At 34.6% G+C, this 25,725-nt stretch overlaps 1 protein-coding gene across 1 annotated transcript in view; it reads right to left on the minus strand.

The window, feature by feature from the left end:
* Positions 1-25,725, minus strand: part of LOC150093413 (lysosomal dipeptide transporter MFSD1-like) — a 214,904-nt gene that overhangs the window by 99,002 nt on the left and 90,177 nt on the right. The window contains exons 6-7 of the mRNA XM_090413277.1: positions 17,092-17,190; positions 5,373-5,484 (exon numbers count right to left, since the gene is read on the minus strand). Of these exons, the coding sequence (XP_090269403.1) occupies positions 5,373-5,484; positions 17,092-17,190 (211 nt within the window). The remainder of the gene's footprint in view (positions 1-5,372; positions 5,485-17,091; positions 17,191-25,725) is intronic.

Raw genomic sequence — 25,725 nt, forward strand, 5'->3', positions numbered from 1 at the left:
TAACTACGATTTGGCCAACCTTTGACAAGCAGAAATTATGAAAACATCAAAAAGGTTTGCCAGGCAATCAATGAAAATCATCAAAAGACCACTGAGCAAGTTTCTGAAGAGACGAATTTGTCATGGAGTTCATGACGGCAAATTTTAACAGAAGATTTGCAAATGAAATGCATGTCCACTAAAAATTTGTGCCTTATTTGCTCACAGAGGATAAAAAAAAAAAAATTGTGTGAATGTTTGCCATGATTTGAGGGAGCAAGTTCTTAGTGACCAGAACTTTCTTTCAAAAGTTGTGAAAAGGGATGAGTCTTGGTGCTATGGTTATGATCTAGAAACAAAACATGCATCAAGCCAAAGGAAACCTGCAAATTCACCGAGACCCAAGAAGGCATGTCAAATACGATCAAACGTCACGACAATGTTGATTTATTTTTCTGATGTGACTAGAACTGTACACAAAGAATTTGTTCCTCCTGGACAGACAGTAAACATTTTTATCTCAACGTTTTGAGAAGATTGCATGATAGTGTGCAATGAAAGTGTACAACTCCAGAGGTGTGGAGTAGCAGAGATTGGTTGCTGCACCACAACAATGCTCCAGCCCACACAGCCTGTCCAACAGTTCTTGACAAAAAATGCTGGTTGTTCCCCCACCCTCCCTACTCAACAGATCTCTCTCTCTCCATGCGACTTTTTTTTTTTTTTTTTTTTTTTTTTATTCCCAGGGATAAAGAAAACCACAAAAGGGCAGTAATTGGTTGATGTGGACAAAATGAAAGAAAAGTTGCTGGAGGCCATAAACAGTACTCAAGTTGAACAGTTCCAGAACTGTTTCCAGCAGTGGAAAAAATGTTGGGACAAGTACATTGACTCACATGGAGAGTACTTTGAAGGAGACTAGAATATGGTATTATAAACTTTTATAATAAATTTTTTTATAAAAAATAATTCTGGTTATTTTTGGACCCCCTCGTATATGACTAACAGTATTATTGGGAGGTTACTTAACATAAATAAAAAACAGCAATAAATTAAATGTTTTCCAACAGCAGTTAATATCTATAGTTAAAAACAGCTGGAATGGTAATCTAATCATGAATATCATTAGACATGTTACATGCAGCCTCTCCATTGTTGTGTAAACTCTGTATGTAATTGTTGGCATAGGAGAGGTCTTAAATTTTACACGTGTTAATGTTTTTCAGATATTGTGAAGGATCATCCCTTGATTTCTATTTAGTGTGCCTTTTGAGTGAATGACCTTGGAGGACTCCTTGAACAACCTGTCAAAGTAATTCTCTTCTAAGTATGGCAGGGAGGATGCATGCCAATTTACCTGTGATGTTTTTTGAGGATGTGTGTCACGAGTCCACTTTTTTCTTCCCATTTGTTTTCAACATTGCACACATGTTCTTTATGTGGATTTCAAAACTTCTCCTAGTCTGACCTACATATATTTTCCCACAATAGCACGGAATCTTGTATACACCCGGATGTATATACCCAGATGTTTATAAAATGGAACTTTACCTTTATGGGAGTGTAGAAAGCTTCATAAGATGTTGATTGGTTTGAATGCATTCTGATGTTGACTGCCTTTAATATTTTGGCTATTTTTCTTGATGCACTGCCAATGTATAGAATAGATAATGTGTCTTTGTAGTTAATTTCTGTGTTATCATTGGGATGGTTCATCAGAAAACAGGTTTCTTTGAGAATCCATTTTGGAGGAACTGAGGAAACAGGATTTGAAGTTCTTGTTTTCATTTGGTGTCATAATTTTTTAGTATGTTTAAAACTCTATTTTTCAAGGTTTTGATTATATATAATTTTTGTTGAGAGTGATAGAATGAGCTTGTTTGTAGGTACCTATCTGTCTGGGTATCTTTCCTATAGATTTCTAATTCTCCAGCTATGTTTTTGTTGACAAGAATGTCTAAGAATGGTAATTTTCTGTTCTTTTTTACTTCTAATGTGAATTTTGTTTTTGAATGTCAATTATTCAGAAAACCTTTCAGGTCTTTCTGGGTGTGTTTCCAGATGATAAAGATGTCATCCACATCTTTATCATTTCAAAGATGCCAGTTCTATAGCTGAATCTTGGAGGAGATAGAGGTGAGCCTATTGCAATACCATATATTTGGTAGTAAAATTTTCCTTTCCAAGTGAAGAATGAAGATTTTAGGTAATGTTGGAAGAGATGTGTGATGTCTGGAGGAAATAGGTTTCATCTATTGATTCTTCAAATAGGAAAGTTGGTAAATAACTAAACTGCATCTAAACTGGCTAGAATATCGGATGGGGAAATTTGAATGTTCGAAAGTTTATTTACAAAATGCTTTGAGATTTTTTAAGTAGGAAACATGTAGAGGAAACACATCTAGTATAAATAAACAACTGCATATGAGTTAAAAATGTGGTTATTATCAATCAAGCAAATCTACTCATTGTGAATCACAAAAATGTATCGTCTTGACAGAGAGACCAAGAAACAGATATATTCCTTAGAAAAACTTAAATGCAAAAAAAAGTATTGCTTTCCAACATAATTTCTTTAAAAATTGCAGAGATAACTCTATAATTTCTGAATTTTTAAATATCAAAGAAAATATACATTCTGCAAAAGCATGCAGGATATACAGAAGCACAAGTTTTGCTCTTTTGGGAGCCGAAATACAAAAGACTAGATCAGACTTATTCTCAACTAAGTAAAACACATATCACCTATGTTGTACTCTGGCTAATATCCCCAAATACATGGCATGTTATACATAGCATATATTCAAAGAAGGTCTCAGGAATAGACAAAGATTGCAAACATAGATTGTCAGAAAAATTCAAATATTTATACAACAGAATTCACAAAAACAAAACCTTTCAGAAATCTAATAAATTTGTATTAAATTTTTCAAACTATAATCATACTGATATAGAAGCTTCAGTTTTGAACACTTTTATTATACCATCACTCCAAAACATCTCAAAAGCAGACATTATGACTAGTGTTGAAAAAAGCTATTAAATTTCTGTCATCTCATGAAGAGGCATGATCCATAAAATTACTAAGTGCTTCAGTTTTATTAAACAGTCATATGCCAAAAAATAATTTCACAGCTTTAAAGAAAGAATCTTTGAGAAGTTTATGTAACAATGATGAAATCATTATACTAAAATGCTTCTTAAAAGAGAGACAAAGAAACAGGCATGTGCCATAAAAAAACTTAAATGCAAGAAAGTATCTCTTTCCAACAGATTTAATTTCTTGAAAAATTGCAAAGATAGCTCTATAGAAGCATAAGTTTTGCTCTTTTGCGAGTCAAAATACAAAAAACTAGATCAGACTTATGCTAAATGCAGTTTTATTAGGTCTCAAATCTGAATAGGATAGTCATTAAAAGATAACAAGCATATCTATAAGATTAAGGGGACTTTGTAATTCATATATACTAATGGCAGAAGCAATATGAACAAGGGTAAACAGGTTTTGGCTTGGTTAGCTTGCATTTGCAAAAAATTATAGGCATTAGTAAGACTTGGTGGAAAGAGAAGAATATTTTTTACAGGGATAGAATGTAAGGCATATTTTCAGGAAGAACAGACAGAATCCTGCTTGCTCATCTTTCAGATTTTCTTCCATTAGTTTCTTAATTCTTTCCGTTAGTAGCATTGTAAATGCTTTTCCCACATAGAGCTATTGATCTGTAATTTTTGGAGTCCATTTTATCTGATTTTGCCTTCTTATTAGATAAGGAAGGTAAAATCAGATATGAAGTTATCCGCATAATGCAAGGAATTAAGAGTTCTTTTGCTACGCAGCAAAAGGTAGAATGATCATAGAAGATAACTATTGAATGCAGATAGTATTGAGGTGACATCTGTTACAAGATGTGTGCAAGAGAAATAGCAGTGTTGCTAACCAGGCTGTTCATTTAAATTGCAGAGTCCCAAAGGAGTGGAAATGATTTCAATAAAGGAGGCTCCAAAACAGAAGTAGAAAATTATAAACTGATCGATACAGGGATGTAGGCTAAGTTGTTTGGTTGGAAAAGTTGGTTAAGGGCAGAATTCAGGAATACAGTACTCTAGGAGGACAGCATAAATTTGTGAAGAAGGAGATCATGCCTTAATAATTTACTCATTTTCTAAAATAAAGAGGCAAATGAGTTGGATAAGGTAAACTGGTTACACTATGATACTAACAGATTTTTGGGGTAAAAAAAACATACTGCACAGACACTGGAGTAAATGGAGATGAATATGAAAACCTTAGACCATCCACAATACTATCTGCATTGCTTAACTGGTGGTAAATGAATAGATTGCCATAAAAAGTCATGAGTGCTTTGTCAGTGAATAAGTTTAAGGTGAAATATAACAGGGGTAATCGTAAGGGAAGTGGCACTCCCATGGTCCTCCCCTAGCTGGATCTATCCTCTTTTCCTCTACTTTGAGGATGATCCACTCACTTTAATCTTTCCTATTAGGGTTCATTAGCCAACTCTTCTTATTTTGTGACCCTTATGCTATTAGAGTACTCAAGGGCTATAGAATCTTTCCATTTCTGGCCTATATTTATGTCTCCTCTAAAATCTACTCTTTTCTCTTCAATATACCCTATTCGTCCTATGGGTTTAAATTTGGAAGAAAGCAAATTCAGAAGTCTTAAGGCAGCAGCCCTACCACTGGACTATCCATTGCCAGGCTAATAACTTATTTACTTCTAAGCTAATAGAGAAAGGTATTCAAAATGAATCTATGGAAAACAACTCTGGAATGGAAAAGGTAAAACAAAACTGAAAATGACAAAATATAATACATATAGCAAACTGGAACGTAAGAGGAATACCATATAGAGAAATAGAATTAGATCAAAGAGAGTCAGTAGCTAAGTTGGTATAGACAAAGTCCTTTGGGCAGAAAGGGTTTGATTCCTATTCATGATGTGAGGAACCTTTATCTGGTCTCTTTCAACTAATAATGAGTTAGCCAGACTCATATGGAGGTAGGGATTTTTTTCACCCAGAAAATCGGGTTTTTTGTCCCCCAGAACAAGCAAACCAGTCCCGCTGAACACACATGGATTTGCAGCCATGAATACTTACAACAATATGTGGAAGAGATAGTCTTCACCACATGTCATAATGCCTACAGTTAGCCATCAGTCAAATTATGGTGGTCAACCTCCTAGATGAGGGATGGCACTTGAATGGGATCAATGAACATTTTTATAAACAAAATAAATATAAATTGACAGTATCCACAAATTATAGTTTTAAAAAAAAAAGTAATTTGTATGTTTTATAAGTGGTAGCTAAAATGCAAGGCAATACAATACTACAAAGGGATATTACACAGGAAAGAGCGCTCCTTACGTTCCAAGTGCAATAAATGGAAAGATGGTTACGTAGTATGATATACATATCACACTGATGAGCCAGAAACTCAAAGGGAATTCCAGTATATCCTTTAGCTTAATCACTTCACCTTTAAAAACAAGAAGAAAAAAAAAAGTTAATATATGAAATCAGGTTTGCTTGGGGAAAAAAAGAAGTAAAAAGTAAAAATTTAGTGTATAAAATTTTTTGAGTTAAAGATTTAAATTTCCAAGTCCATTTCCAATTATAAATGAAAAAGAATTCCTGCTTTTCTGCTTCTAATACAGTGTTTTTCAATGTTATTTTATATGGCTGTTATCCAGTTCAGGTAATTAGGCTGTAATCTGCAGTTCCATAAAAAGACTGTTGCAAATTATTTTCAGAATTGGGATTTAGCAATAGCAATTCCTGAATATAAAAGACAGAAATTTTTCTCATATATAAATTGCAAGTTACATTAACATCCCATGCTATTAATAGAATTCTAATCATTCACTCAAATTTCATAGCTCTTCATTGGGAAGTCATGCATGTAACATTTTAATTTCAAATTGTGCTGCAACATTTTAGAACCAAACCTGTATCCTCTGATTCCCCCCCCCCCACATTAGTATTATAGGATTCTAATAATTATCTGAACAGACAATCCAGCCCTAAACCAAATATGGAACTTTTGAAGTTCCATATTTGGTTTGGGCTTCACCTAATGTGAGATCTCTACCTTTATTATTAGAGGCCTCTCAGTCTCTAATAAGAAAGGGAGAGATCTGACACTAGGTGATGAAATTCAAAAATGGTCCTCAGATAATTTTTTTTTTTTTGTTCCTCAATAAGTATTATACTTATGCTACTGGCATTGCATTATTCAACTTAAGTGTGGGATGCCTTTGTCATTAAAAATCTTGCAGGTAAAATATATATATTTTTTTAAATGAATGCACCAACATCACCAGAATGGGCAAATATCAGGCACAGAATAATTTTCTATTCATAATATCAAGTGTAAGTGACCGATTTCTCTTCCTTGAGATTCCATCTCTATAGATGATGCTTTACAGGATCAGATGACTCAAAAAAATAGCAGCACTGCTTTTAACATATCAGTGAATCTGAATGCAGATAAAAAATCAGCTAATAATTGAACAGTTTTTCTGATGGGAAATAAAGTAAATTATATTTGACATGAAATTAGATTATTGTGTTCAATGTTCTTTTACCTAAATGTGAACAAGCATGTAGACATCCTGGCTCACTTGAGAAAAATAAGAATGAAAATAACAATTTCTTATCAACTAAATTAGTGAACAGTAACTAAATTAATGCCAGGAATTCTCACATAGGTTTCTTAAAATATCTTATAGCATTTATGTTAAGAAAAAATTCCATATAAATCTGTTGCTATTCACTTGACAGTATGGTTAGAAAATCAGTTAACAGGTCTATGTTCTCTAGTCATACAGTTACTATCACTGCGTGTCTAGGTTTAGTTAAAAAAAATCTAGATTTAACAAAATACTGATTAAGAGTTCTGCACTTCTTTTGAAAACTTCAGAAATTCTTCACTGTTAATTTCTATCACTTTTTTTTTTTTAATGTAAATTCCACTATACTGCATTAGTAGCATGGATGAGATAATGGTTAAGATATTAGGAATCTCTGCACTAGAGACTAAGCATGGCACTTTACAATTTCAGGATTCCAATATGCAGGATGGTAGTCACACACTAGCAATGAAAAACAGTTTGTCTATATTCAAACACCCACGCCATAGTCAGAGTCGAACCCACATCAATAACAGCTGGCAAGTAGGTATGCTATCCACTGGAATAACCAGGTCAAATACTCATTAATAGTAATAATATTTCATATGTTCAGCTCAAAAAGATGTCTTTGTTTGGTTGGAAAATAATGGTTTCTAATGTAAAGGCACCATATGCATTCTAGACATAAGGAATTATGAGCATGCACCTAATTATCAAGTTGGGCTACATTTTGCATGTGCTTGCTGTGGCAACTCCCTGGATCAAAAAAGCAGCATCTGGATATAGATCTAGTGAATATGCTGGCCATTCGAGATAAGCGAATGCCTACCATGCATTCCACACATCAATTCCTTACTGCAAAAGCCTATGTGACAAAGGTGCAATATCATCCTTGAAATCAATGGGAAGGGGCACAACATGGCAGAGCACAGAGTTCATTATGAACTTGTAGTAGGCTTGACCAGCAAAACACATTCCATCCTGTGATACTACTTTCACTGTCTAGAAACTATACATGAAGGATATTATAATGTGTTGCTTGCAACATGTGCACAGTCAACAGCATAGTGAAGTAAGAACTACATTTCTCCAATAGATGAGCAGTTGTGCCCAATAACTGTGATGAGGGATCGTAAGGACCAACTGCCACTTGAGCAGGAAGCATGTTTTCTGTTAGATGCACTATTCAAACTTGCTTTAACAAAAACAAAAATAAATGGTTCAGGAAAAAATGTGATCCAAATTTAAATCAGAATAATATTAACTCATATAAAATTAATTTATCATCATCTTTCAACATCAAATTCCTGATATGCATCAAGGGGTGTACAGGATATGATAGTATTGCATGAAAAACTTACACCATTACTAACTTCCTATCTACAATTTTCCTCCAAATTAATCTGTTACCTGTCAAGACACCAACATTATCAGATCTTATATTTCTATCTTCAAAGGCACTTCTTACTGTATCAATCCACCTATATCTTGGTCTTCCTCTGGGTCTTTTTCCTGCCAACCTGGCAAAGAACACTTGTTTTGCTAATCTTTCCTCTCCCATTTAAGTGACTACCAGTTGAGATTAGCTCTGCTAACACATTCCTGGATGCTAACAATATTAAATTTTTCCTAATATCCTCGTTTTTGATGACATTGCTACTGATGCCATCTGTTCACCCCTCTAATCTTTTTCAGGAATCTCATATCTGTGGTCTCTAGTCTTTCGTCAAGTGTTTTATTTCTAATTCAGCACTTCGATATAGTTAAAATTGGTTTGAACACTGTCTTGTATATAGCTAATTTAGTTTTTTGACTAATTTCTCTCTTATTCCATATAAATTTATTCAGTAGACTTCCCACAATACCAGCTTTATTGATTCTGTTGCTATTTTCATATTTAATTTACCATCCTCACTAAAAATCGTGCCTAAGTAGTTGAAATGTTTTACTCGTTCTGTAGGCTCTCCATTCACAATGCAGTTGATATTATCACTGCTTCTGCTTATTTTCATTTTCTTTGTCTTTTTATCGCTGACCTTCATACCAAATCTATTACAAGAGTTATTCAATTTAGTCAGGGAATCTTGCAGAGTTGTAGACATCTGCATAGAGTAGAGCTGAGATTAACATCTCCAATTTTTCTATCAGGTTTAATACCACTTTCCTTCATAATGTGATCCATATAGATAATAAATAACAGAGGGGATAATGTACATCCTTGTCTGACACCAGATTTAACATAAAACCATCTTCCTGTACTTCCTTCAATTCTAACTACTGACTTACAACTCAAATAAAGACTAAGTATTGTTTGATATAATGCTCCATTGACACCATACAACTGTAGCACTTTGAACAGCCTCTCTATTGGCACCTACGCCTTTTCCAGATCTACAAAACTTAAATACAAATATTTGTTATATTCCAACGATTTCTCAACCATTTGTTGTAACTTGAAAATTTGATCCTGACAGCCTCTATTTGGCCTGAATCCAGCTTGTTCTTCACTGAGCTTCCCTTTCACAATCCCTCTCAACCATTTCTCAAGTATACTTGAATAAATCTTATCAGGAACACTCATTAGGGAAATACCTCTGTAATCCTCACATTCAGTTTTATTTCCCTTTTTATATATGGGTACTATGAGAGCTCTACTCCAATCATCTGGAATTTGTTCCTATGTCTAGGCCTTCTGAACTATGCAGTGCAGCCACTGTAAGACTTATACCTCCATACTTGAGCATTTCTGGTCGAGTATTATCTACTCCTGCTGCCTTACCACATTTCAGGGTTTTGATGGCTTTTTCTACTTCAAGTAGAAAAAGTATGGATATGTATTCCTGATTGCATGCTTGTTGAGTGTTTTTTTATTACTGTGCTATTACTGCTTGTTTCATTTAGCAATTTTTCAAAGTAATTACTCCATACTTCAAGGATATCTTTTTCTACAGTTTTCATGTCACCTTTATCATCTCTAATTCCTTTTACAGCACTGTATCCTCCATTTCTGAGCTTCTTCAACAACCTCCAGAATATCTTGCCACCTTCTTTATATTTATTTTCAAACGTCCTTACCAAAGTCTTCCCATGCCTCTTGTTCAGCTAGTTTTACACAGTGCTTAACTTTCTTACATTTGTATCTGTATTCTCTAAGAGATTTGCCATGCTTTCTTCTTTTTCTATTTTTCTATCCTTGCAGACAACCTCACACATGCTTCTCTGGCTGAATCAATCAACGTTTTCTTTTCTTTTAGTGTTAGACAGTGATCAGCATTAATTTTAAAAATTATGGACTTTACAACCATATTATAAATAACTATTTTAATTTCCCGATGTTTTGACCTTCATATTAAGGTCATCATCTGGAGTATAGACAAATATACAAGGACAAACTGAGTTACATTTCACACAGTATGCTAAAGAGACAATGATTTGATCAACGATTATTCTACTGGCATGACTTCTAATGAAAATATAATATATATATATATATAAAATTAAATACAAAAATACAAATAAAATTAAAATATTAATTAATTAGAAACTACATCAAAGCTATATTCTATTTAATATAACACCAGAGAAACATTCTTTCATATAGATAGTTTTCTTACAATAACAACGATGTCCTAATTTAACATGACACTGTTATATTTGATTTAAGATTCTGGATTACCTACAGTCCTGTTTATAGTTAACTCTCAGGGAGAAAGGTTCTGTGGGTAGAATATGTAGTGACACTTTCAAAGGAATACAGATTCAAAGAAATCTTAGAAAGTCACCAAGTCAATTTTTGTGGCTCAGATTTCTAATAGGAAATTGGTCAAGTGCATGATATGTACTGTAAAGTTGTTAATGCTGTTTGTTCCTGTAGATAGTAAACCTTTCTACAAAAATCTGAGGGGTGTGAAATTTACAGATGATCTGGTGGGTTCAGGAATGAAGTGGATTTTGATATTGAAGATTTCGATGGAAGTTCTTAGAAAGTCTAACGATAGTGTATATTTTTCCCTTATGTTTTGTGTACTGTAAATTTAATAAATTCGGCTTTTTCCAACCATGTTTCAATTTAAAACATTATCTTGAGTGATGATCTCCATTAGTTTAGGTATTTATCATATTTTCTGATAAATATCTGAAAGGAACTAAGCATAAAAATCACCTGAAATCAATATTTTTTCAAAGTTATTTCTTTATCAATTTTGGGATAAAGAATCGTGAAGTTAAAAAAAAAAATGATAAACTAAAAACATGAAGGAGTGCAAAGTTTCAACATTCAAGACCATTTTCTCAACATTTAATATTTGTTGCTTGGTCCCTTTCTGATAAATACGGTTCAAGTTTTGGTTGTGACAGCATGATTAGAATTAAAACAGGTAATCAGAAATTTTAAACCAGAGTTCTAAGAAATATCAGGAATGAACAGATGACATCAATAGCAGAATAATATTAGAAATGAAGTTATTAGGAAGGAAACTTGACATAGGTAGTAATCAGGAATGTGTGAGCAGAGCTAATCTCAAGTGGTTGCTTAAAAACAGAATGGAAGAGGAAAGGTAAGCAAAATAGTTGTGTGATGCCAGGAAAAGATCCAAAGGAAACTCAAGATGTAGGTAGACAGATGTTGTTAAAGATGTCATAGATCAAAATAAGGTTTGACAGTTAAAATTGGAGTCTTTATAGATAACAGACTAACTTGGAGAAAAAGTGTCAAAAACTTTTCATGTAGTACTATCACAACATCTTGGATATCCTTTAGGGTACATATCGGTAATATGTTGATGATTCTGGAATTTCATTTTTATAATTTCATACTCATGTAGTTCTTTCTTATATATCTCCTATCATTATTTGCATTCGCACTTTTTCACATTGTTTCGTGTGTTTTATACACAGTTCCTTCCAATCCTTTGTGTTCTCTCATCAATGTTCAATTGTCAGCCATTTCCTGTGTTCTTTCTGGCCATTTTCTTTGTTTACTGACCTCAGTTAGTTTTCTTTCTTTTACTTTCTAGTTGTAATGCAAAATGCAAATAAATTTTATGCAGTTCTTCCCAACATGATTACTTGCAAGAGCTGTATTTTGTGCATCATTTGTAAGGAAATTCAATTCACTACGGTGCAGATTTTATGCGTTTATTGTTTACAATAACTGGGATTGAAACAGCATTGGTTCTATGGGACTTAAGCCAGGTCTTTTCCACTGTTCACTGCAATGAAACATTTCATTATTGTTGTTTGCTAAAATGATTCATTTCATCTTCAAAACTGGTATGAAAAATATTAATATTAAACTTTGTTTAAAGTATTTTGTATAATGGAAAGTTACTGAACTTTTGAATTCATGATGTACATTTAAAAATAAAATTCAAAAATTAGCAAGTCTTAAATATAATTTTATAAATTTGGTCCCCTACTTTTATTTTGTCTATTCTTCTAATGCCAAATTCAGTATATAAAAGTAAATATATAAGCATCATAATTAAATTCCTGATAAGTATCCTTGGGAGGAGGGTAATTAAATTAGTAAATATATAAATTAAAAAAAATTATATTTTTACTCAAATTTGATAGCAGTGACACTGCTAAAAATATGTGCAACAATCTAACAGGAGTGTGGCAATTTCTTTCTTCCAATACCTTTCTTTCAATAATTATATGACACCTCCAAGGAGTCCACAACTCATCACAGAAGAATAATCTGCACAAAACCACATACTATAATCCTCACACTATACCACCTTCCACTCACTAATAGTATTTCTGTCTGTTAGTGTGTGTGTGTGTGTGTGTTCTTATATCCCATTCATTCTTAATTATTCAACGAGATTTAACTCACAACACCACGGGGGGGGGGGGGGGGAATCATAATTTAAGCTGCTGATATTTTGCTCAATTTTAAACCAGCATCCACAAAGAACAAGAAACATGTCATTGAATACGAGGCACTAACAATCAATTATCCATAGAAACAATTAACAATTGTAACATATAAAAGAATTACCATCCTCTCACAGTGCCCTCTAGAGCTGGATTTCAAGTATTGAAATCCAGTTGATTTCAATATTGAGTTGAATGTGAACTCAGAAATTTTTGATAATTTGTGTGATTTAATGCAGCATACTTGCTTGCGCTGAAATGTTTCACTGCTGATGCCAACTCCAAAAAAGTAATATCTCAGACTTGCATTTTCTTATATGTAGCAGTAGTGTAATTTTCTTCTAAGTAATCCCATGAATGCTCTGCCAGCCTTACTTGCCTGTTCATACAGACATAAGACACTCTAGAACATTCCTGAATGCATTAAAGGATGGAGTTTGTCCTTAGGAATATGAATAAGAGTTGCTAGTTTGATATTTGTATTTATATTTATATTTAAAAATATTTAAATAAATATTTGTATATTTCTTTAGCAATGGCTATTTTGTTGTATGGCTCTGGATACAATCATTTGTTTCAAGATATTCACAGTGTAAGTTGAAGTGTAATTGTACACTGCGTTGAAGTAGTCTTTTCTTTTTTTTCCTGAAAATCCTTTAACATATGAAATACAAATTCTGGTAACTTCTTGAGGTGGATTAAGTTAATGGCCATAATTATTGATTATTTTTCTACAGTTTTTGTATTCTAACAATTAGAGATAAATGTAACTTTAATAATACAGTTCTTTGTTTAGAAGAGAATATATAACAAATTTTTTATTTAGCAATAGCTATTTTGATGTATGGCTCCATGCTCCATATGCAGAGCATGGAAATAACTGTGATCAAATATGTCAACATAGAGGAAGGACATGTGATATTTTATCCATTTTACAGGGTTGGTAGCCTCTGGCCATAAAAGTGTGACAAACTTCTCTATCAAGAGCTATGTCAACGGAACAAATAGCCCTGGCCCTATTGTGTGTTAGTGCCTTATAGATACTGTATTATTGAGCTGGATAACGATGATGAGATTGTGATCATTAAACTTACATCTCTTTGAAACACACCATATTAAATTAAAGATTAGGCACTGCAAAATCAGAGTTTATTAATAAATTTATAGCTAATATTTCTATAGTTTTACATTAGCATCAACAGAACAATATTAGACAAGGTAAACAATTAGCATATCAGTTCAAATCACATAAAAAAACTCAATAAGACTGATTCTATGTTAATTTATTGATTTTTTTTTGGGGGGGGGGGGAGCAGTTATTTTGAAGGACTAATATATAGTAAATTCAATTGGTTTTCTTTTGCCACAATTAATTATCAATAGAGATATCACTTCCATCAAAACTCAAATTTTATATGATTTGAAAAACATTACATTAATTGTTTACCTTGTCCAATACTATTCTAATGCTAGTTTAACAATAGAGAAATATTAGCTGTACATTTATTAACACATTTACACCAGGTAGGGACAAATCATCTCATGCTGTACTTGATCTAGTGACAGGACCCGAGAATTTCTTTCATACTTCATGTTTGCATATTGGACAGGAATGCCAGAATGCCACAAATCATGATATGTGCTTTGATTGGAACCATAAATGCTGGGAAGGAGAATGTGTTTGTTTCAAGTTATATGAGAAACCAATAATTATAAGAGAATTCTATATTTGGTTGCTAGATTTAAATTACTAAAAGGTTTAAATTGAAATATGTGAAACAACATGAATGAGTGATAAAGTATGTGAGGATGATTATAAGGGAAGGAAAAGAACAGATGTAAACAGAAACACTTGCAGAGAGGCAAATGAATTACTATGGTTTATAGTTATTTTTTATTTATATTACACTTTTTTTTTTGTTTTAAATTCTAAGATTTCTTTTATTCAATAATGACTTATAATGTATACTTTTTTTTAACCTAATAATAAATTTCACTGTATTTTCTTGGAGATTATTATATGCAATCCTTGTCTTGTGAAACACAGAATTGGTTTTATTCACAGGAATAAACAGATTTTTACTTACTATGTCTATACTTTCCTAAGACTGGAAGGAAATCCCCCCTCCCCCCAAATAGATGCCACATCCCAAATAGATACAAGCAAAAAAGTAACATTTATATTGTGTCATTCATGTTTTTGTACAGTACGATGTCCCTCCCACAGAAAGAATACTGCACAGTTGCAGGCAAAACAAAGTAGTTTATTGTACTAAATACAGTATCTAATTAAATGCAATGTCCTAACAACATAGATATAGAAAATACATGGTTATTCATATCTGTTCACAATGCAGTCACTTGGTGCAATTACCAACTAATTTATGTCAAGCACATTTGCAAAAGCAAATGTAATTGAAATCAGACAGAAGTACATTTGAGATTTTTTTAATATCATTAAAACAGTTCACATAAACTAATTTTACAAATAAAATCTACCAAAAAAATTTAAACTGGCACACCATACACATTGAAAACTTTGTAAAAATGCTTCCACTCAATGTGGAAGAGACATTATATATATATATATATATATATATATATATAATATTTAAGTGAGTTACCAGCTGATGTGCAACACCTGTGAGACACATCACAACATAAATGTGTCAACAAACTAATTTTGCCTTGTCAAATTTAATACAGAATGATGTGATTACATGTATAAGTATCTCTCTCTCTCTCTCTCTCTGTGTATGTGTGTGTGTATGTGTGCGTGCGTTGGCTTTCTATTTACAAAAAAAATTATGAACCATTTGAAATGCATGTGAACAATGTGCCTAAGAAGGGCAGACAGTTATTTGATTCTTTTTCTGGGTTTTTAAATCATTAAAAATGTATCCAATTTGTCTGGGCTATGGAGCAAAATAGTAAGCACATCATCAACAGCACAGCCAGACTAAATATTTGAGTATAGCTGTTTTAAATAGTTTTCTGTTCTGTTGTTACCTTGTAAAATGCAGATGACTTATGTGCACATGATCTCTCAACTATTTGTTGTAAACTGAAAACAAAGCTTTAACTCAGCTTGTTCCTCTCAGAGCATCTCATCCACAATCTTTTTTAGCCTCTCCTCACGTATGCTTCGTAAATCCTACTTGGAACACTAAGTAGAGAAATTTTTCTATAATTCTCACATTCAATTGTAAATGTGAGAATTACAGAACTGAAAATTACAAAAAAATTCTCTTTTTTTTATAATAGAAACTCTACTCCAACGATCCAAAATTCAACCTTCTGACAAGATATATATATATAATGATACCAGAAATGCTGCCATACTGGAGCATTTCTGGTATTATTTACTCCACTACCTTTTCCACATTTTAGGTTTTCGATGCCATTTCTACCTTAAGTATTGATAAGTGCTCTAGAATACATTCCTCTTGAATGTTCTATAACTGTTCTATCACTTTTTGTTTCATTCAACAACCTTTCAAATTATCCCAGCCATCTAGAATATCTAACTTCAGTTTTCATGTCACCTGTGTTATCTCCGATTCCTTTACACTATATTCTTTCTTCCATTTCTCTGGTTTTCAATAGCTTCCACACACTTTGCCACCTTCCTGAAAGTTTTTCTATGAACACTGCTTTGGTGCTTTTTTTTTCTCTCTGAGAATTCTTTCAGAGCACATCACATGCTGACATATTTGCTAGGAACTTTTGATTTGCCTTTCCATGATCATCTCTTTAACTTCTGAGTCCACCTTTCAGTTTTTCTATTCTGACAGACAACTTCACTACATGCCTCTGGCTGAATCAATCGAGGTTTTCTTCTAAGTCTCGCAATTACTTTCCGAGGCTTGATCCTTGTTTTCGAACTTTATTTTTCCTTTCAATAATTTTTTGAGTCTTTTCAATATATTTGAGTCTACAGTTCACCTCTGAAAGCTGCTTAAATTAACTCTTTTTAAAACTTTTGTGTGTGCTTTTTTCTTTTTTTTTCCCCTTTTCAATATAAATTCATTTTTATCTTGCTCAAAACTAAACAGTGATCACTTCCTATTTCAAATCTCCCATATACTCATGTTCTGAACCAGCATGAAAATATTGCTGTTAACAACACAGTAAATTAGATTTTTCTTATTTTTTGTATCTTCTCTCCATGTAAATTTGTACCAGCTTTAAAGATTAAACAGTATTAGCAATGACTATTCTATTTCCTGAACAGAAATCCAGCAAGTACTTACAAATATTATTAGCTTCTCTCTTTTCTCCAAATTTCCCAAAACATCTCTCTATGGATGGTATTCATTTCCTCCTCTGCTTTTTAAATCTACAAGGACCAACTTTATTTTGTTGGACCATTATCTCAAATAAGTCCCTTTTGTCAATTTCCTATTTTGATGTTTGCCTATATCATTCTACTTGATACTACCTGTCATTCGTGCAATTTTATGTAATATGGAAACAACTGCCAAAGTTCAAAGATGTAATTTAATGTCTAATTAAAACTTTGCAATTCATGGAATGTGTATGTGAGAAGGAGAAACTGCAAATTATTTACTTACCAGTCTGTGCTGATGACTTGCTTAGTATCTTCTCTGCTCTCCAGTCAAAAAAAGCCAAAACAAAAGCACAGATTTGAGACAATACACAACTCAAAGTAGCTGAAAATAAAGGAAATAAAAAAGAAGAAAATTATGAGGAGAAAAGCACATTTTTTCCATACATATCCAAGAAAACTTTAATTATACCAGATGTAGCTAAACATCTAATATATATATAAGCACATAACAAATGCATGATGTAAAATAATTACGACCAGGGCTCCATTTGTGACTAGTAAATTCCATTACTAATACAAATACATAACAAATACTTTTACTCACCTTTACTATGAATTCTGAAACTGTGTGTGTGTACCACTGTTTCAATTTCAGCAAGAAAGGGAACTTGAATATAATTTAAAACTGCAAATTCAAATTAGGCAATAATTTGTGGGATCTCTCATGTCTCTTTAATTTTGCAACTAGTTAATAGCACCCCCCCCCCCCCAAGCATGGTACAGTGCTACTTCTGTTAAATTAAAGATGCCAAGAAATTATATTCTTGGTTTAATACTCCAAGTGCAAATAAAAAGAAAGTTTGCACATGAAGGGCAACTCATATATTGTTAATCATAAGCCATTAGTCTTCACATCACTTGCCTTAGTATCGCGTAATGCAAAGCACATATCCTTATAGACATGTATAATGCTGTGCATTATGGGAAGGGTCACTATCCAGACTGGTCTTGACCTTGAGGTCTCATCAGTGGGAGCCAGACCCAGAGGTGATACCAAGGTAGAAGTAATGCAGAACTCATATTTCCATATGCGAGTAGCCAAAAAGTGTCACACCTTATTATTAAAATACTCTGGATTACAGATAGATTGGAAGTTTTTCCACTTGTTATACTATAAATTAAAGAGCTTCTTATATATGAGTTGCCCAGTTGTGAAGTTACTTCAGGTGCAAACATTGTTTGCTTATACTTGGATAAAGGATTAAACAAAGAATATAATTTCTTGGCATCTTTAATTTATAGTATAACCAAGTGGAAAAGCTTCCAGCTACTTTTGTTGCAAATGCCTGCTGACCGATTACTAATATTCTATCAAAGCATAAACATAGCTGAGTTTTGGAGAAGCTCATGCAATTATTATCCACCCATCTCATATAATGGATGACATTCTTTTCATTTGAAATATCTGTAGAAGCATTACTGCAGTCTTTAATTTCCTTAACTAATTTTTGTTTAACGACATCAACAATAACTGGCAAAAATTCTTTGCATTCCATGTAATTTTGGTTACTGTATGAAACATCCAAATTCAATTTAGGTCAATAATATGATTACTGGATCTTTCAAGTTTCTGAAAGTTTTTAAACTGTTTATTAATTGGAGCTTTATTATTATTAAAAGGGCACCTCCATGGAGTCCGAAGATTCATCGCAAGAGACCCAATCTATCATACCTCTCCTTGAACCCATTAACTGAAAAAGCACTCACAACTAACTCTGGCAACACATTCCACTCTCCAAGCAAAAAATCTAGTCCTCATATCCCTCACTAACCTAGTCCTCAATTTAGTCCTCACTAACAACACTTTTATTCAACTTCCTGGGAGGACCACCTTGTTCTGGTCCCTCTGGTGAAGTGCTGAACCATTTCCATTGCATCTATCCTATAAAATCCTTTAAGCAACTTAAATGTTTCTATCATAACCTCTCTTTTTCTCCTATCCACCAACTTCTGTAATCTACACACCTTCAATCTGTTCATAGAGAACATTCCACAGGCCACTCACTGTCTTGGTCACTCGCCTCTGAATCCTCTGCATCACTTCCTCATCCCCAAAAAACCCAGGGAACCAGACTTAAGCAGAGTAATCCAGATGTGGAAGTATCAAAGCCTTATAATATGGAATAACAACAACTTATCTCAACTCGCTAATGTGTTCTTCAATAGCCAAGTAATCTCATGGGCTACCTTAGCAATATGTACTCTAAACTTTAACTCTCTTTCTACCACCACCCCTAAATCTCCAGCTTCATCTATTTCCTGGAGTACAGTGCCATTAATGTTATGCACAGCTTGTAATCTATCCCAAAATGCATAACTGTACATTTCTCGACATTAAACTAATACCCATTAAATTTTGACCATACTGACAGCTTACTGATTAATTACTCTATCTAATTTCACATCATCAGCAAACAACTGAATATTTCCTTTCAGGTCATTTCCTATATCATTTATTTACAAATTAACAGCAATAATCTCAGCGCTGAACCTTGTGGCACACAACTAGTCACCTGTTTTCACCTCAATTCTCTCCCTCCATATATCACATTTTGGTATCTGTCCAGCAGCCAGTCTATTATCCACTTAACCAGTGTCATATCCATCCCCACTTGTTCTAATTTGTGTAACAGTGTTCCACATGGTATTTTGTCAAATGCCTTTGCAAAATCCAGCAGAATCACCATATAGCCATTTTCTTTATCCATCTGCTATATAACATAGGATTTTTATCCACTTAATTTCTATATTAAGTTGCCAGAAAACTAGCCATTTGGCTTTTTATGTTAACTACTGTTACTCTATTATAAAAAGTTAGTAATTACTAAGGCACGACTGACCCTTCACAAAGCCATGTTGATACTCATACATTATCATATTTTTATCTAACCATTCTTGAATTCTCTTTTTTTATCAATTTTTCTGATACTTTTACCACCACATCTGAGATACTGATTGGTCTATAATTTGCTACTGTAGTCTTAGAACCTCCCTTATGCAAAGGAATAATTCTGCCCTCTTTCCACTCCCTTAGAACCCTACCAGAGCTGAGACTTAAATTAAACAGCTTAGTTTAGTCAAAGGCATTGCCAGTCCCTTGCACATTCTCACAAAACCCAAGCAGATATCCCATCTAATCCCACAGCTGTATTTATATTGAGATTCTGCAATATCCCAAGAACCTCCAATTCATCCAGCTCTGTTCCCACATTAGTGTCTATCCATAGGTTAAAACAGTAACCTTACTAGGATAATATACCACTGCAAAGTGATCACTCAGTAACTCAACTATTTTATCTGCTTCTGTCTCCTCATGATCATCATCACTCATTAAGGTTTATCTTCCATGACACATAACGAGAGAATTCTTTGAGATTTCCTTTGGCCTGCTCAGCTAAATTATTCTCATAATGTGATTTTGCCTTCCTTGTCTGACCTCGTACTGTTTATGAGTTTGCTGGTCAACTTTCTGTTTATATACCCTTCACAGTATTTTCTTCTTCTACAGCTCATTCTAAATGATATTACTCATATATCTAACTCCTACCTGATTAACCCTCCTTACCCTAGGTTATACAATTTAATATTGCTTCCTCTAGATGACCCTTAACCATTTCCCATGCACTACTAACATTCTTATCTTTATGCCATGGTACAGATTTAAGCTTTTTCCTAAGCATGTCATAATCACCTGCCTTGTAGTTTCAAAAATACCCCTTCCTGATAGAATATTCCTCATGTTTTACAATCTCACAAGTCAAGACTGCATGGGACAATATGGTCACCTTGGCTATGGATAGCTCTTCTGATCCTATGACTAGGTCCAATACTCTCCCACCCCTAGTCTCCTCCATCCAATGCTGCCTTAACGAGAATGTGCAATGCACATTCTCTAAACTAAGCTGTTTAAGTAATTAACCCTCAGCAGGTGTATTTGGCGATGCATGTCTTCCAGATCATCTGTGGAACTCCCTGGTCTATAGCAACAACCAACTGTATATTTTGTCTTATTGGTCTTAATCTCATACCAGATTGCTTCAAATGAACAGCCATGCACCTGCCTGTCTCCTATTCTTTTTGGTTTCAATTCATCTACTATCATCAGCAGTACCCCTACCCCCATCCTATCTTCTCTATCTTCCCTGAAAGTACTAAATCCTTCATATTCTATCCCTGTAACTATGAAGGTGGTCTGAAAAGTTCTTGGCCTCGACCATAGATGCCAACACTATCAGCAAGATTTTTTTTCTAAGTTGGTACATCACAGATGTACCAACTTAGTTGTACAAATGCATCACCTGAGATGCGTTTGAGGTATGCTGAGGCACAAAAAGCTGCTGTTGAGGCAGTAAAGACAGCAAAGCAGAAGGCTTGGGAATCCTTTGGAGAAAGATTAGACCCATCCTATGCAAATGCAAACAAAGTATTCTGGCAGACCATCCGCCGCCTTCAAGGGAAGAAATCGTGCACAGCAAGGGCAATTAAGGTCTCTGATGGTGCACCTTTAACAACCAAGAAGGATATCCTCCACAGATGGAGGGAATACTTTGAGCCTTCTTAACCCGGGTAGCCCAGCAGTTGTGGACATCCAAGAGGTGCAGATCGGGGCAATGACTAGTCTCACAGCAGAAGAGGTCCATTTAGCAATAAAATTGCTAAAATCGGACAAGGCTGCTGGTGATGATGAAATTTAGCCCGAAATGCTAAAAGCTTTAAATCGAGACTGTGTTCTCTGGCTGACTAGAGTGGGTCAGGCTGCTTGGATATCTGGGAGAGCACCAAAGCAATGGTAGACAGGCATAATAATACCAGAAAGTGTATGCTAAGTGCTTGGAAAGATGGTGCAGGAGCATAGTTGAGTCAAAGTTCCAGGAAGAACAATGTGGCTTTCGTCCTGGTAGAAGCACAACTGACCAAATTTTCACTTTAAGGTAAGTCTTTGAGAAATCTTGGGAATATGCCAAGAACGTCTACATGTTTTGTGGACTTGGAGAAGGCATATGACCAGGTTCCCCGGGATAAGCTTTGGCAAGTAGTACAGGAGTATGGAGTGGATGGCCAATTATTAGCTGCCATCAAGTCCCTGTATGAATGCCCAGAGTTTTGTGTCAGGGTAAACAGCACAAAGTCTGAACCTTTCACAGTCTCCGTTGGCCTCTGCTGTGTTCTGTCACCCCTCCTTTTCATTATATTTATGGACTGGATTGATAGGCACAGCAGAGGCAGTGAGTGTGTCAGAATTGGAAGATATAGCATTGGATGTCTGCTTTTTGCAGATGACCTAGTTCTGCTTAGCTCTTCCACAGATGACCTCCAGCAGACCCTGGATAGGTTTGTAGCTGTTTGTGCAGACACCGGAATGAAGATCAGTGTGGCCAAAACTGAAACATTTGTGGTCTCAAGACAACCATCCCAGTGCACTCTAAATGTAAGTGGAGTCCCAATGAGGCAGGTGGAGAAGTTTAAATACCTTGAGTCCATATTCACGAATGATGGAAAATGGGACGTAGAGCTAAATACTCGAATTGGCTTAGCAAGCTCAATATTTCAGGAGCTTGGCCATTCGGTAGTATTGAAGCGGGAGTTAAAGCCAGAAGGCAAAGCTGGCTGTCTTCAATACAGTATGTCCCCATCCTCACCTATGGTCATGAGAGTTGGGTAATGACCGAAAGAATGCGGACACGAATCCAAGTGGCTGAAATGAGGTTCCTTCGAGGGGTTGCGGGGCTGACAAGACTCGACAGAGTCAGAAGCTCTGCAATTCAGGAAACCCTCAATACTCAACCGCTGCTTCTCCGTGTTGAGAGATCACAGTTATGTTGGTACGGACACCTGGTCAGAATGCCACAAGAGAGGCTCCCTCAGCAGGCCCTCTTTGCCAAGCCAGAGGGTGGGAGGCCACGTGGAAGGCCAAGGACTCGCTGGATAGATTATATCCAAAACCTTGGGTAGACACGTTTGGGAATCCTACCAGAACTTGGTGGCAGAGGATCGTGACCATTGGAAGTTCCTCTTGCAGCTGTTGCCCCCCACAACCCAATTAGGAAAGGTGGGCCTTGAAGATGTATGTATGTTGGTATATCTGTCATAAGCATCCATGTGAAATTGCAAGTCATTCTATCAAGTAGTTTATTTTATACAGCTATTTGAAGCAAAAGTGTTGTCTGTATACTTTGAAATGGATAAAATTGAGTATCGTGCGGTTATGACATTCTTTGTAAAAGAAGGTTTAACGGCAAAACAAATTCATTCGAAGTTCATAAAAGTTTATGGGCACTCTTCTCCTTCATTTTTGACAATTAAGAAATGGGCTGCAGAATTTAAACGTGGCATTGCCAGCTTTGAAGATGACATCCAAAAAGTATAACAACACCAGAAATCATTGATCAAGTGCATGATATAGTATTGGATGACCGATGAGTCAAAGTGTGTGAAATTGCTGAGACTATAGGCATTTCAAAAGAACACATAGGATATATTTTGCATGAAGAATTGCGAATGAAAAAACTTTGCACAAGATGGGTGCTGTGCTTGCTCACAGCAGATCAAAAACACACTCGAATGAAAATCTCTGTTTTAACAAGAATAAAACTTATTTTGTGCATCGATTTATTACTATGAATGAGACTTGGATTCACCATTACACTTCAGAATCCAAACAGCTGTCAAAACAGCGGACAGAAGCCAGCTGTTCGGTGCCAAGAAGACAAAGTCGGTTTCATCAGCAGGAAAAGTCACCCCATCAGTGTTTTGGGATGCTAAAGGCATTTTGTATATTAATTATCTTGAAAAGGGTAAAACAATAACCGGGGAATATTATTCCGATCTTTTAACCAGACTAGGTGAAAAAATTCATGAGAAAAAACCCGGTTTGCAGAAGGAAAAAAACATCTTTCATCAGGACAACGATGTTTTGTCAATGGGAAAATTAAAAGATCTGCTCTATGAATTGTTGGAACATCCACCCTATTCTCCAGATTTGGCTCCCTCTGACTTCTATCTCTTCCCAAAACTAAAACTCTTCTTCACTGGTCAATGTTTGTCTTCAAATCAAGAGGTGATTGCAGCTGTAGAGGGGTGTTTTGCAGATCTTACTGAGAACCACTACAGTGAAGGTATAATGGCACTGGAGTATCGCTGGATTAAATGTATTAGTCTTAAGGGAGATTATGTTGAAAAATAAAAATAATTTTGAAATTATAAATTTGTTTCTTCATTGTTAGGCCGAGAACGTTTCAGACCACCCTAGTACATCATCTGCTGTTAGCCAAGTCTCACTAATGCCTGTAACTTTTGGCAAGATTGCAAGAACTAACCAATGCCATAAACTACTCCCTCTTGTTCCTGTCATTAGTATATAGAAACTATTTCTGGTTTTCTGGCATTAGTATATAGAAACTGTAGTATCCCTTTAGTCCTCCACCTATCTTTACTTTCTGAATTGACTATCCTTTGCTTGAGAGACTAGCTTCCTCACTTGGTCATTCTTACACTAACTCGCTTGCTTCCACCCTAATTGCTTAAGTTTCTCTGAATATGCACGTCAGCATGCTCAATGAACAAAGTGCTCTCTAGACACCTAACAAAAACCATTCAGATGCAGTCCAATTGCATTGTACAAATCCTTCTTTCCATCAAACAGAGACCACAGATCCAGAAATTCTACATAATTCCTTTTGCACAATCTACGTATAGACTGATTGGCTACCAATGTCTCCTCCTCAGTTCATATTATGGTAGGAGACTCACAATCTTCACCTTCTCACTCTTCAGTTTTGTGTGTCATCTAACAACTCCTCTGCATCCTCCCTCATAGAATACTTCTCGCTTCTCAAATCATTAATATAATAGACTGTATTAAAAAGGTACTTCAGGTGTTCAAACATTTTAGAATCCATCTTTCCTTGGAAGGTGTGTTTCCCAAGTGATTTCTGGCCAGTTTAATACCACTCTTTTTTTTTTCTTTTTTTTTTTGTGGAAATTGAATCCCTCTTGAACCCTAAATGTCTCTATTTTAAAAAAGCCCCAACAATCTGTAGCAATCTAGATTTTCATTCAGCAGCTGAAGGATATTGTTTATACATCATACTCATAGCAGCGCTTGATTTCTTGAGCCATTTGTCTTGGATCATGTTATTAATAAGTCATATTAATAACGTGATCCAGTCTACAACTAGTCTTTGCAAGATAAGTGTGTTCTTAAGTAATAGTATTAAAAAGCTTTTTTCATCATGTAAAATGCTCAAGCATATAATTATGGTATGCTAATTCATGTGAAAATAAGCTTAAACTAATATTACATTACAACTGCATACTTGCTTAAGGGTTAAAGATAACAATATAAATTCAATCTTGTTAATTTCATTTCTGTTGCTGAGTATTTCTGATTATTATAAGAATGATGATGACTTGCAAGATATGCAAAATAAAATTTCGCTTGAGAATAGTTGTTTATTTATTTCACAATTAATCTGCAAATGCAGAGTAGACACTTGAATCTCCTGATTCAAAAATCTCTGTTGTCATAGATCGGAATTACTTCAACTTTTGGAAACAGCAGCAAGACATATCTTTGAGACTATCCACATGCAAAATTTTGGCAGGGACAAAAGGTCTATGAAGAAATTAACTTATTAATTACATAAGGTACTATCTCCTTGTTAAAAATAAAAATTCTTAATTACATTTATTGGAAACCACCTGTGATCAAATACTTTGATAATGAATGAGATTTTAAAATTAAAAAAAAGAAGAAAATGTGTATTTTGAGCATTCAGAATGAGGGTGAAAATTACCACTTGTCTCCGACAACTCACCCATGGCAAGTGGGAGAGTAGATTTCTGGAGCACTGAACAC

The sequence above is a fragment of the Typopeltis vanoorti genome, chromosome 24, assembly GCF_054136105.1.
Source record: "Typopeltis vanoorti isolate ZY-2024b chromosome 24, IOZ_Tvanoo_1.0, whole genome shotgun sequence".
NCBI classification, from domain to species: domain Eukaryota; kingdom Metazoa; phylum Arthropoda; class Arachnida; order Uropygi; family Thelyphonidae; genus Typopeltis; species Typopeltis vanoorti.